The 14,945-nt window shown below is 40.4% G+C and overlaps 1 protein-coding gene across 1 annotated transcript in view; it reads left to right on the top strand.

Moving 5' to 3' along the window:
* The window catches only part of Abca13 (ATP binding cassette subfamily A member 13), a 463,272-nt gene that overhangs the window by 271,780 nt on the left and 176,547 nt on the right, over positions 1-14,945 (top strand). The window contains 1 exon segment of the mRNA XM_055624041.1: positions 10,352-10,481. Coding sequence (XP_055480016.1) covers positions 10,352-10,481 — 130 coding nt within the window.

Genomic DNA, 14,945 nt, shown 5'->3' with positions numbered 1-14,945 from the left:
CAGCTGAGGGACATCTGGGTTGTTTCCAGGTTCTGGCTATTACGAATAAAGCTGCTACAAACATGGTTGAGCAAATGTCCTTGCTGTGTACTTGAGCCTCTTTTGGGTATATGCCTAGGAGTGGTATAGCTGGATCTTGAGGAAGCACTATTTCTAATTGTCTGAGAAAGCGCCAGATTGATTTCCAAAATGGTTGTACAAGTTTGCATTCCCACCAGCAATGGAAGAGTGTTCCCCTTTCTCCACAACCTCTCCGGCATGTGTTGAGTTTTCTTGAACCTTGACTTTTCTTGAACCATTTTTATGTAGTTGTGAGTTGTTCAGTTTCCATGAGTTTGTTAGCTTTCTGCTGTTATTGATATCCAACTTTAATCCATGGTCATCAGATTGGATACACGGTACTATTTCAATTGTATTATTTGTTGACACTTATTTTGTGTCCTAATATGTGACAAGTTTTTGAGAATGTTCCATGAGGTGTAGAGAAGAAGGTATATTCTTTTGGGTTTGTGTAAATCTTCCGTAAATATCTGTTAGGCCCATTTAGTTTATAACAACATTAGCTCCAGAATTTCTCTGTTTAGTTTTTGTCTAGATGATCTCACTGAGGGATATCTTTGCAATATCTGGCAAATAGTTATATGTTTGCCAGAGTAAAGTATTGAAGTCTCCCACTATCAGTGTTTGAGGATCAATATGTGTTCTAAGCTTAGTAGTGTTTCTTTTATGAACTTGGTTTCCCTTATGTTTGGTGCATATGTTAAGAATACAATATCCTCATGGTAGAATTTTCCTTTGATGATTATGTGGTGACCTTTCTTGTTCCTTCTCACTAGTTTCGCTTTGAACTGTATTTTGTCAGATATGGAATACTAGTTTGATTCTTAGGTCCATTTGCTTGGAATATTTTTTCCATCTTTTTATACTGAGATGATGTCTATCCTTCATATTAATGTGTGTTTCTTGGATGCAGAAGAAAGATGAATTCTGTTTTCACATCTGTTTTGTTAGTCTGTGTTGTCTTGTTTTTGAGGAGTTGAGACCATTAATGTTGATAGTTGTCAATAGTCAGTGTTTATTAATTCCTCTTAGTGATATCTGCTATTGCCTTTGTTAGGTTTGTATTGGACTCTGGTTGCAGCTCCCCCCTGTATATTCTTGGCAAGTATGAGGCTGTCAGGTTCCTGGTAGAGAGTGCTTCTCTTGGTTTATGGGTGACATAAAGGGATGGAGATAGGCTAGGAGGAAAGGCTGGGATGGGCCACAGGAAAGAGGTTGGGGACTGGGGTACACACCAAGATATAGTGTCTCTAGGAAATAGTTTTAGGTGAAAAGTGTGGCTCAAGCAGGCAGGCCGTTGCAGGAATAAAGGGTGACTTTGGAGAGGTCTGAAGGTCTGGAGAGACAGGCAGGACAGCCTAGTGTGGCCACTGGGGGTTTCTAGTGGCTGATTGGTGGCTGACACAAAGAAGTTAAGATGGGTTGGAAGGGAAGATTCAGAGCATCAATGGGAAAGACTTAAATTGAGCCTTTACCAAGAGGTGGAAATTCCAGGGAATGCCCTCCCCATTCCAATGTTATATTAGATTTACCATTGTAGTATGACTTACAAGGATTCTTTTTATATCTTAATTGTCTCTATTTGTACTTAGCAATTTCTTTTATTTTCTCCAATATTTGTATTTGTGCTTTACCTATACGTGTTTCTGTATTTTTGAAAATTTCTCAATCCTCTTTCCCTTTGACCTCTTTTCTTAAAAATATGTATGTGTGTATGTATGTATGTATGTATTTACATATGGTAAAATCTAAGCTATCAGTTTATTGATTGCATAGAGCATTGGATCATCCACTTCCAAATACAAGGGTCCTTTATTCCCACTACTTTCTTAAAGCAATAATGTACCTGTGTGACTCACATCTGCACATCATTTTGTCTTTGTCCAGATTCATATCCCCCCTTTAGTCATCCTAACGATAACTGCAATAAGTAATAGAGCAATTGCTTAATTGCTCTGGAGACATTGCATGCAGTTCTTCAGCTGCTTGAAGTGATTTTCTCCTTCTGCATTTTGTAATGCTTTCCACACAATAGATCCTAAATAAATATTGATTTATTTAAGATTTCTTTTTGCCTCTCTCATACAGGCACGTGTGTTTAAAAAAACATTACTTTTCTTAAGGGCAAGCATAGACAAGAGTTAAAATACATTAAATGCTTATGAGACTTAATGAAACACAATATAGCAGTCTGTCTTTGAATTGGTTTGAGAAAGCTATCTTAAATGGCAAAAAGAGTTAAGTGTCTTTAAAGGATTTCCTTTTGTTTGGCGTGGCCTGTCAATGTCTCTTCACAGGAGCATTGACTGCCCTCTGCTGTGGCTATCGACCCCCAGTTGGGTGGCTCCTCTCCGTGCTTTCTCTTTGTTTATCTGCATTTTGCCTGATGACTTTCTTGCAGTTGAGACAATCTGCTAAGTATTTTTCCTGACTCTGTGTGGCTGGAAAGCAGATTTTGTTTTAAAAATACAATACATTAATAAATAAATAAATAAATATGGTCTCTATAGCCCTAAATCATAAGATTGATATTTGATTTTTTTTGTTATTTTTTAATTTTTTTTTCTTTTTTTGAGACAGGGTTTCTCTGTAGCCTTGGCTGTCCTTGACTTACTTTGTAGACCAGGCTGGCCTCAAACTCACAGACATCTTCCTGCCTCTGCCTCCCAGAGTGCTGGGGATTACAGGTTTGCGCTACGGTGCCTGGCTCAAAGTTTATATTTGAAACTGGATTTTGCCTTAGCTTCATTGCTAAACAGTTGACTCAGTAGGCAAAGGCACTTGATTCCAAGCCTGACATCCAGGGTGCTTCCCAGGACCCACGTGGTAGAAAGATCTGATTCCAGCAAGCTGTCTTCTGACACACACACACACACACACACAGACACACACACACACACACACACACACACACGTACGTGCACAAACACACTACAGTGAGTAAATAAATGCACACAAAAAGGTATTTTCTACTCTGGTGTTTGAAAATAAGGAAGCTGGCAAAAAACTAGCTTACCCTGTGAAGGACTGAGGTCTAAGGATAGCAGGAGAGCTCGGCTGTAGCTTTGAAGCCCACTCACAATTTCTTGTGTGATACAAACACAGTGAATTTTACTAATGTGTTGTTGTGTTATCTTATTTTTGTTCTTTTGAGGCAGGGACTCACATGATAGCCCAGCATGGCTAGGACCTTATGGCGTAGCCTAGACTGGCCATTTGTTCATTTGAATATAATAATATTGTAGGAGGATAAGGTAGATAATTTCTTCCAGCCTGTCAAGTTGTGGAGGTTGAGTCCCTTTTGCCCCTCAGCCAACATGAATTTGGATTCCTGTGGTGTGTATGATTCAGTCAACCTTAAATCAAGCAGCATACAGAGGCAGTCTGGGCGTGTGATAAAAATCAAATCTAGAGTAGAATTTGATCCGTTTTTAAATTTTCTTTCCTTCTTTCCTTTTGGAAGTCAATTTCTAAGAATAAATAATTACTGTCTCATTTAGCCAGGGCAAAGAGACACAGTACTATCTGGAAGAGCAAAGATGCAATCCAGAAGGCTGTAGATATGGTTTAGTGGGTTTCCTATATCATGGGAATACAAGTTTGAACACCCAGCACCCATATAGGAAGCTGCTCATGGCTACAAGTGCCTCTGACTCTAGCTTTGGGGACAGAGAGTGCAGTCCACAAGACCTCCTGGCCAGCCATTATAGACAAATTATAAGGCTCTGGTTTAAAAAGGAGACTGTTTCACTATCCATAACATGGCAAATAACATGATAAACCTAAAGTCCTGCTTTGGGCTCTGCTTGTACATACACGGGCATGCTCATTGCATACTCAGAAATATGTACCCCACCCCACAAAATGCACATACTAACAATAATAATGATAAAGATGCATTCTGGGATTATGATTTACAGTCTTTTGGATGCCTCATCAGTCATTACCAGCAGGAATTCCTATTTCCTTGATTTCTACATCCTCCGGACTTCTGAACTCTACAGAGTAGTCATGTGTCACCATGACTTCAGTACAGGTTTGTCCTATCTACTTGTGAGTGGACTAGGCTTTTCTTTTTAGGTGGATGTCTAGAGTACTATAGGGATGGTGTTATGTTTCTTTGCTCCTTGCATGGTGGAGCTGATCTCGTCAACGCTGGCAAGGAGAAATTTGATCAAAGAGCAAAGAGCAGAGCTTTCTGTAGTGATAGCAGGCTTTTGCTAGAAAGTGAATTTCCTCCTTTATCTTTTGAAGACATACTTTAGGACTCTCTCACTTCCATTTTCCCCAGCCACCATTTTTGGCACCTTCTAAAGTTGCCTGTCTGAATTAATCATTATTACTGAGCTTGCCCTGGGTTATCTTCATGATTCTGTCACTTATACATGTTTAAAGGAGAACAGTCTCTTTGATGAATTTCCTATTTAGATCAGTGGTGATTCATCAATTCTGTTCCATTTATCCTTTTCAATTTATTCATTTCTGGAATTATTTTAATGCTGAAACCATACCAGTCTTGGCAATGACAGGTTCTTCACATTGGCTTTTGAGTCTTCTAATAGTCCTTTGAACACATTTTACTATCTGGCAAGGGGATCTGCTCTCTATGACGCTATGGTGGCTTAGCAGGGATAATTTTAAAGAAGTCCAGGTTGCCCTGTGTACTGATTGAGAGGTAGTTGGTAGCCTTAGGATCTGTCTTGCACAAAGCACATCTTATTTTGCTTCATTTTCTACCCAAATATGAAATTAAAGGGATCAATTCTACTTAATAGTAAGCATTTATTCAAATTTCCCTGTGATTGTAACTGTGCTGACTTATTGATAGTGAGAACTTGATTCTTGTCTTTGATGTTTCCTTAGTCCCTGTGACCTCCAAGTCAACTCTGCAGTGGCCTCTTAGAAGATTCTGCCCCAACTCAAACTCCAGTTTATACTGGCCCCAATGTTAACATGACCCTCCTTCAGCAGAAGAAAAAGAGGAAGGTAGAGAAGAGAGAAGGTTTTATATTTCTTGAGAACGTGTTCTCTTTCTCTCCTTTTCTCTCTCCCTCTCTTTCTCCTTTCCTCATATCTTGTTATTTCCATCAAAATACAGCATATTTGCTATTCTGAGGTGGGTTAAGTTTTATATTTAAGTCTTCTCAATTTAAAACACTCTTAAAGTCAAGTACTTCTGGCTGCTGGCTGTGTTCTAAACATGTGGTTTCAGTCCATCAGGTTGGAGCCCTGGAGTCCATACTTGACACTTTCTGTTTATAGAGAGTCATTTTGGGGTCAGATACTATGAGTCTGACCTAGATTTAACTTTTTTATACCTTATCTAACTTATCACACCCACCCTGCCCTGTACAGACAAACAGAGGAAGACATTACATTTCCCACCATCAGGAATTAGAGCCATAGTTTGCTGGATGATGGCAACTTCTACTCTGTCCTCTATCTTTCACTGTCTTCAGGATATCTAAGGTTATAGCCAGTCATTGTTCTCGCTTCAAAGATGTTCTGATGGTGTGATAGGACGAATAATGAGTCCTCCTGAATGTTCACATCCTGATTTCTGGACCTTGTACATGTCATCTGTATGGAACTTATGATGAGGAGCAGCACCTGTATTTTCTGGGTGGACCTGCTGTAAGAAGATAGGTCTGTATTAGAAAGTTACAAAATGATGAGATGGAAAACACTGACACCATGATACAGCAGCCACAGCCACAGCAGCAGCAGCCAGGAGACTACAGCATGGAGCTACAGTCCAAAGCGCGGAGACCAGAGACTATGTTCTTCCTGGATTGTGGTTCAGGAAGTCCCATTTTAGATTATGACCTGCCTTAGGTTCCCAAGCCTGTGTTTGGTATGACATAGCAGTCGTCTCAGAGCAGTGCTGTCACTGTGTGATGACCAAGTGCTGTTGGGTGCTATAGAATCACTTTAGCCAGAGCCTTGCATTTCGGGAAAATTCCAGTGAACTCTTGTGTCCTATTTATCTGAATTCTTTACACAGTGTCATCATTTGCTTGTACAAAGCAAAAAGAGAAGCAAAATTATGTCATTTGGGGGAAACTGGAAAAAAAAATACAGGCCATGCTCTATTTTAGTTAAAGCTTGGCAATTCCATCTTTTCCAGCGTCCTCTCTTGTTGTGATGAGAAGTCGCGTCAGCCTCATCAGTTTCTCTAGCACCTGCCAAAGGCAGGGTGTGCTGACCGTATCTGGAGTATAGTCCATCACACTGACATTTTGAGAGTGTATTGCGCCTGGGGTCGGACACTATTTGCCAGTACCCTTTAAACAGAGAGTGCAGCGGATGAACAACACTGCCCTCCAGCCCCAGGGATTGATGGCACCATCAGTGCACAGATGACACTAGGCCACGGTAGCAGGCTCACACCCTGAAGCTTCTCTTAATTAAGGAGACAGAAATCCCCAAACGAAGACTCCCTGATCTGTTGAATTTATTTTCCTCAAAAGATAAAAGTTTTTTTTTTTTTAAAGGACAGAAAATCCCTAGGCATTCCATTTAAAGCTATATTATTTTTGCTCATTTTTTTGCCATTAATCTCTTTGAGCTTTAACCTTACCACTGTATATTTAATATCCTTTCATTTTGTTTGAATAAAAACAGGACTAGTGTGATCAGTTGTGAAGGTTTGTTTACTTTAGATACCTGATGTAATCTCAGTGAGATGCACAATATTATGCGAGGTTGGAGATGATTATCCAGCCGGTTTCTGTAAAGACAGAGAGATGTGGGCAATTCTTGGCCCATTTGAACTATCCTCTGGTCCTCTTTCATCTATAAGTGATAGGAGAAACATCAAAAGAAGAGGACAAGGTATACGTATGTGATACCATTCCATGCAAAGTGCACATACAAGATGCTTCTTAGGCTAGAAAATGTATGTGGGACATTAGAGGCTCAGCTCTATCAGAGGACATCCTATTTAGGGGCTCAGACCTACTCTATATCCATTTTGAAGGGGTGTTTGTAGCAGAAGGCATTTCATAATCTTACTTATAATGAGAATTTTTTCAGTAGTTTGCATCTCATCATAAATGGAGAGATGAAGCAAAATTTATTATCTTTTGTAGAAAATTTATATCTAATGATAAGGAATACTTTGAACTGAAAATGGGAACTTACAGTTCCAGAACCTAGTGGAATTTTGGAAACCTTTTCATGTATTTTGTTCTATTAAAGCCTGACCTTTTCTGTCCTTCTCTGTGTGTTTGGGTTCCATGAGACTGCTCCAAAAGGGAGGCTTGCAACATCACGCCGACTGTTTCCACTTGTCACGGGACATACAGACCCAAACTGCAAAGGCACATCCATGCCAGACACCTAGACCTTTGCCTACAGCATTCAGTTTCAAGTTGTTTTAGAAAAATTGATCCTTCGGCTCTCTTCCGTGGGCTCCTTTGATATTTTAGTTCCTGAAATCGCTGGTCAGTGTGCCTGCAGTGAAGGAGAGTCAACACTAGATGGCACTCCTCACAGCTTTATGATCTTGGCATTTACTGTTTGCCTTTTGCACTCAGTGAGCTAGAGAAACACTCTGAACAAGGCACCCAGATACAGGCTGTGTGATAATTGTCCTGATATCATGTCTAACTGCCCTTTGAGAGTGCTGAGAGCAAACCCATGATCTTATTCTGCTTCTTTCTTCAACATGTACAAACAAGGCACATGTATCCATGGCATTCCCAAACACACACACATCCATTCATTTAGGGCTTTTTTTGTTTGTTTGTTTGTTTTCTTTTTCTTTCATGGCAAGAAGAGACGAGGAGTTTAAACAGGAGGCACAAAGATTGGTGTAATGATGCACCTATTGGAATAAAAATACGTTGTATGATATAGTTACGTGTGACCAACCATCAAATAAAATTTTCTTTCAGAATAAGACTCAAAGACAAGTTCTCACTCAATGAATAATTCTCAGCTCACACTCTTGCTTCGAATTTCATCCTGTGTGGCTGTGCTGAGGGAATAATTATTGTGCTAATCCCCCAAGCCTTCCTCTACAGTGGGGATAGCAGTACTTATCTTCGTGGATTGATTTCAGAATTACACGATGAAGCATGTCGTGTGCGGGTGTCCTCTGGCAAGCCAGGATGAGATATTGTGATCTTGTTACATGCCAGGCACAGTTCCCATCAGTCTCTCTCTCAAAAAAAAAATACATTTACTGCTGTTGGTGGTTCTATAACATGTTTCTTATTACTACCATTTAGTTCATCAAGGAGGTCAAGTCAAAGAGTGATGAAATGATGCATTGAGGGCTGCCTGGCTGGCATGTATATACTATGTTGTTCTAAATTATTGTCAACACTGGTTTTACTTGTAGTGAGTGTGGTGGCATTTCCTGAAGATCTTGCCATGAATCAGAAAGGTGCTATCTTTCAAATGAAGGAACTACCTAAACTCTAACAAAACCTCCTGACCTTGACCAGTATTGAGGCTGCAGCTTCTACTCAGTAGGGTTCTGTCTGAACTAATTAACCACATGAAGAGAGAGTATATACCTCTCCCTAAGGGGCTCACTTGCTCACTGCTTCTGTCTCTGGGGCCCTCTCCCTGTGTCTTCCCCTGTGGTAAGAGTCAGACCAGGAATGCTTCAATAATTTCATGACTCTTGGCTTATTTAAAGGAATCAGACTCATGGTATTGTTTATAGAAGTTCGGGATGGGAGAGAGGACATGCTGAGTGTGTGCTAGCTGTTGGACAGGCAGTGAGAGTAAGATCCTAGAACTGGAGGCAGGGCCAGCGACCTGGGTCTCGGTGGATGCTTTTATAGCAGATATGTGTAGAGATGGGAGGGATGGAAGCATGTGCACCAGACTTCACCAAAGCCACAGAGACAGTGCACCGTGCCTCGCTTACCGGTGAATTTTGGCTAAGAACATAGCGACAGCGTAGATGCTGCATGCATCCAGGGTCTGCTCAAAGCCTCTTCAGCCAGCACCTACCAAACGTGAGCTGACAGAGTATCCCTAGTTTTGCAGATAAGTCGTTCTCATAGCCTGTGGGGTGAGCCCTGTGCCCCTGGTCACAAAGTTGGCCCAGCACTGCCAGCATCAGAGCCTGTGCCTTCCCGTGGGGCGGCACTGCTGCATGGCTGAGTAGCTTTGACTTCAGGGTGAGGCTAAAGCCCCCCTCTTAGATTAGTGCTTCTTGGTGTACACTGGAGACCCTTTGTGCAGCTCTCCCTAAGTATCCCTCAGGTCCTCAAAGGCAGCTGAGGGTCTCATTGTCCTTACTCTGTTCCCTTCATTGTATATTTGTTGATTTGAGACTCACCTGAGGGTTTAAACACATCAAGCTTAAACTTCTTCCGGTGCTAACTAAATAGTAGCAACAATAACTCACAACTTAACATGGTGTGTGAGAACCACTGGAGGGGGGAGCACACATTCGCTGGGTGGTTTTTAAAGCTGGGTTTTCAAGCACCCTAAATGAACCACGTGATTTAAATGTGTGACTCCTAAGTTTATTTGAGATTTCTTTTTTAAAATGTTTTTATTAATTACAATATATTCACTTTGTATCCCAACTGTAGCCCCCTCCCTCATGCCCTCCCAGTTCTACCCTTCCTCCTCCTTCTTTTCCCATGTCCCTCCCCAAGTCCACTGATAGGGGAGGTCATCCTCCTCTTCCATCTGACCCTAATCTATCAGGTCTCATCAGGAGTGGCTGCATTGTCTTCCTCTGTGGCCTGGTAAGGCTGCTCCCCCCTGAGGGGGTGGTGATCAAAGAGCAAACCACTGAGTTTATGTCAGAGACAGTCCCTGTTCCCATTACTAGGGAACCCACTTGGAGACTGAGCTGCCATGGGCTACATCTGTGCAGGGGTTCTGGGTTATATCCAACCAATCCTTGGTTGGAGTATCAGTCTCAGAAAAGACCCCTGGGCCCAGATGTTTTGGTTCTGTTGCTCTCCTTGTGGAGCTCTTAGCATAGTGAGTTCCAAACTCAAGTTGACATGAGCATAGATGCTATTTTCTGGTCTTTTTCCATCCAGTATGCTTGGTGGATTTGATCAGCCATGCTCACAGGTGTACCTGCTGCAGGTTCATGGTCTCATTTCAGTTAGATTTCCATCCTATATGAGCCCTATCAATTCTATTACAGAGTTCTAAGCTGTCTTAGAGTTACACTAACTAAATGAATGACCAGCGAAACAGGATGTGTTTGATGTGTGTTGTTATGACCTAATGGGTGACTGAAGCAAAAGAACTGTGAATAAGTGTAATATGTGACATGCCTCTCCTTTATTTTAATTTTCAAAAGGTGTTTTTGATGCTTTTGCAAGATACCAAGAAAAAGTCTCACATCACTCCAGAAACCAAATTAGAGCCTCAGAATGAGAGACCTGCTGGACCTTCTCGTCAGTGTAAGTAGCAGAACCTTTCATATTTCTGTTAAAGGCAAAAGGCTATCAACCTCATTTAACATCTGCATTTAAAAGGTAGAATAGCAAGAACCTCCTGATGGAGCAGAGTAGGTGGTCAGGAGGCCTGAAAAAAAATTACATTGGAGTTGGAGAGCTTAGATTTATATCCTGGCATGTAAAGGGGTAAGCTTATCTTTTCTGAAAAACATGACTTACTTATCAGAAATATCTCAGAATACACAATTAGCATAATGAACCTTGCTCATCTAGGTTTACCTTAATCACACACAAACTAAAGCTACTTATGTCCATGGCATGTTTATGAGGGGCAGCCATATGCTACAAATAATGACTTTATGTGGCTTAAGATAGCACCAAAGATGAAGAAGATGAAACTTGGGTTCATAGACATGTGTCCTAGACTTTGCATACAGACCTTCTTGGACAGGTATCAGCAGCTGAATCCAGGCTTGGTTTTCAAAAAAGGGACTGTGATTCTGGTTCAGTCAATTTCCTGTCACATGTTAGCAACAAATCACCAATACACATGAAGCCTAGAGATATAGAAGGTAACACCTCTTCTTCAGAAACTTCAGACTTTGGGGATGCAGGCTTGCTCCTTGCCCCTGAAATAAAGCATTAGAATTAAATGTGAAATGATGTGTGAATAGTACATTCTCTCCAGCACTGTATAATTGTTGCAAATGCTTCATTTCTTCTCCTTCTTTTGGTAATATCAGATATAAGACACATGCATTGGTTGGCAAAATTGATTTTCAGTTGGTTTCTAACTATGATTTTTAATTTACATTTCCCTAATGATTATGTTAAACAACTCTACTGTTTATGGCATGTTATTGAGGTAGGAGAACCCTGGGTAAAATGATCAATCCTCACTCAGAGAGACAAACGGGATGGACATTGGAAGAAGGAGAAAACAGGAAACAGGACAGGAGCCTACCACAGAGGGCCTCTGAAAGACTCTACCCAGCAGTGTATCAAAGCAGATGCTGAGACTCATAACCAAGCTTTGGGAAGAGTGCAGGGAATCTTATGAAAGAAGGGAGAGATAGCAAGACCTGGAGGGAACGGGAGCTTTACAAGGAGAGCAACAGAACCAAAATGTCTGGGCCCAGGGGTCTTTTCTGATACTGATACTCCAACCAAGGACCATTCATGGATATAACCCAGAACCCCTACACAGATGTAGCCCATGGCATCTCAGTCTCCAAGTGGGTTCCCTAGTAAGAGGAACAGGGACTTTCTCTGCCATGAACTTAGTGGCTGGCTCTTTGATCACCTTCCACTGAGGGGTAAGAAGCCTTGCCAAGTCACAGAGGAAGACAATGCAGCCAATCCTGATGGACCTGATAGACTAGGGTCAGATGGAAGGGTAGGAAGACCTCTCCAATCAGTGGACTTGGAGAGGGGCAGAGGAGGAGGTGAGAGAGGGAGGGTGGAATTAGGAGGGAATGGGATGAGCTACAGCTGGGATACAAAGTGAATAAACTGTAATTAATATAAAAAATAAAATAAATAAAATAAATCTTTTTTTAAAAAAGACATAATTGTGGGTGAATCTAATGAGTCACCCATTTAAAATACACAATTCAATGTGTTTTTATTCATGTCCATCCATTACTCTTGATCTTGAACTGTTTTTATTATTAATACTTCAAACAGAATATTATGTCACGTACCTATCATTCTGAAGGATTCCCATCTCTCTAGCCTTAAGAAACTTCAAGCATACATCTTTATCTCTCTATATTAGCCCGTTGTTGACAATTTATATGGATAAATGACACAGCTAGTCCTTGTGACCAGCTTCTATGAACACATTTTTCTTTCAGTTGCCAAGTAAAACCCCAGTTGCAAGTGTGTATCACATTCTTCTGTCCATTTGATGAAAACTTGGGTTGTTTCCTTTTTTGCCATTAGGATATGTTTCTAAAACTAGTGTTTGGGGAGTACATGTGTTTTTTTCTCACTCATTTAGTTTTTAACTTTACATCTCAATCGTGGCTCCCTCCCTGCTTTTTTCCCAGTCCCACCATCCCACTCCCTTCCTTTATTCTCCCCTCCCCTTCTCCTCAGAAAGGGGGAGCCCCACCTATATACCAACACATCAAGTCCATCAGAACCAAACACATCATCTTCCACTGAGGCCAGACATTGTAGCCCAGCTAGGGGGAAGTGATCCAAAAGCAGGCAACCATGTCCATGTCAGCTCCCGCTCCAATTGCTAAGGGAGCCATGTGAAGACCAAGCTTCCCATCAGCTACCTACTCATAGGTGGCTTAAATCCTGTCCATGCATGCTCTTTGGTTGGTGGTTCAAACTCTGTTGGTCTCCTTGCGGGGTTCTGTTCTACCCTTTTCCTAAGTGTGTGTTTTTGAGTAGATACCTATGAATAGAAATGCTAGATCACGTACTTACCCATTTAAGAAAGACTGTTATCTAAGTCTCTGTACCTCGCATTTTTACCAGCAGCATGATGGTTCCAATTCCTCCCCTCCAACAGACGTTGTCCATCCATGCAATGTCCCATTCAAACTCTCTTTTTTAAATTATCTTTTAAAATTCTCTTATAAAATAGTGGGTCTATACAGGGCTTTTTAATCAAGTCCCTCACCCATAGACTGTTAATAGTGCTGTGCATTTCTTTATGTGCTTATTGACTTCTTAGTAAATTTTTGAAGAAATGATGGCTGCAATCAATTACATTAATATTTTATTCTTTGATAATTTTATGTATATATGTATACAACATATCTTGGTCATATCCACCCCACGTTCTCCCACTTTTCTCTGTCCCCCAATACGTCTCCATCTTCATGTTCTCTATAATTCAAAACAAACAAACAAATAAACAAACAAACAACTGAGGCCAATTAGTATTGACCGTATGCTTATGGGTATGGGGCAATGCACTGAACATCGGCAATCTAATACTGGCTACATCCATGAAATAAGCTGACTCCCTTTCCTCCAGCAGCCACTAATTGCCAAACACTCCTTGGCTACAAGTGAGGCTTGGGGGCCCCTTCGTAGCTATACTAGAATATTATTTGGCTACATCTATAACAGCAGTATCACTATTGCATCAGTTCATCCTTTCCTGAGGGGTCAGTGTTGTATGCAAGGTCCAGTGCTGGGTAAAACCATTACCAGCTTTTCTCCTTCTGTAACCTGCAGAGCAACTTCTGGCACCATGATAGTCAGAAGAGAGGAATTTTCTTTGGGCATTACAGCTTGATTTCACTTTGCCCTGCGACCAAAGGGGTATCTTCAGCAATAGAGTTTTACCATTTAGTTGTGGTGGACAATCAAGAACAATGACAATAGATTGTGTTCTTTCACAGGACTTCTTGGGCCATTCTGATCGATAACTTTCAAGAGAGGCATCCCATATTTGGCACTGATATTTCTGTTAGATAGCTCAGGTCTGTTGGGGAATAGCGTTGCCCATTCATGCAGTGTCGCCATTCAAATTATCTTTTTAAATTATCTTACAAAATAGTGGCTCTATATAGCACTTTTTAATACACCTTATGTTTGTTTAACCTGCCACTCCTTTTACAAAATAATTTTTAAGTGCCTTTAAGCTCTTTTTGGCTTGTGGAAGCTTTCACATTTTTGAATATAATTCATGTATATTCTGGTATTTTGTGAGCAGAGTCACTTAGGTATGTCTATCATTTCCATTTGTTCCATGGTTTGTGTACATCTGCCTCTAACTCCAATTCTCCTTGACTTTGTTGCCTTAGAGTAGGTGGATTTTCTGTCCATTACTGAAGGTAGGATATTGGCATTTCTTTCTGCAGAACTGTCTATTTTCTCTTTATTTCCCTAAGTGTTTGCTTTGTATGTTTAAGGGCTCTGATGTTTGGTTCTTATATGTTTAAAACTGTTAGATCCATGATGATTAAATTCTTTGTATACAAACTTCAATACAGTGTCCCCTTTCAAAACTGTCTTCTATCCATTCTTCTTGATATATGAATATAGCCATCCCTATTTTCTTTTGGTTACTCTTGGCACCACATGTATTTTTCCATCTTTTCACTGTCTGCCTATATAGCTCCTTGAGCTAAATATATATATTGTCTATGCAGCATGTAGTTGAAGCCTTCCTTTTAATCAGGGCTATTACTCTATGTATGAGTATTAATCCATTCATATTTAAGATACTTCCAACACAACTGTACTTATTTATCATATTGATTCTTATTTTATGTATCTTAGGACATTCTAGTCCCCCTTTTGTTCATTACTAACTCATCTATGTTTATTGTTTGTAGTGACATTTTTCTGTTTTAAATCTCCATTTATATGTATTTTATGCTTTTAATTTGTATATAATGAGATTATGTATTTCATAAAATTTTAATATATTTTAATTCTAAGTTGACTTCAATTACACTTTATTTGTATGTCAGCCTTACCCACTTTATGGTATTGTTGTCAAAATGGCATTTTAACATATTG

Source organism: Psammomys obesus, unplaced genomic scaffold (genome assembly GCF_907164565.1).
Source record: "Psammomys obesus unplaced genomic scaffold, mPsaObe1.curated_primary_1811, whole genome shotgun sequence".
NCBI classification, from domain to species: Eukaryota; Metazoa; Chordata; class Mammalia; order Rodentia; family Muridae; genus Psammomys; species Psammomys obesus.
This window is presented reverse-complemented; position numbering and strand designations above follow the sequence as displayed.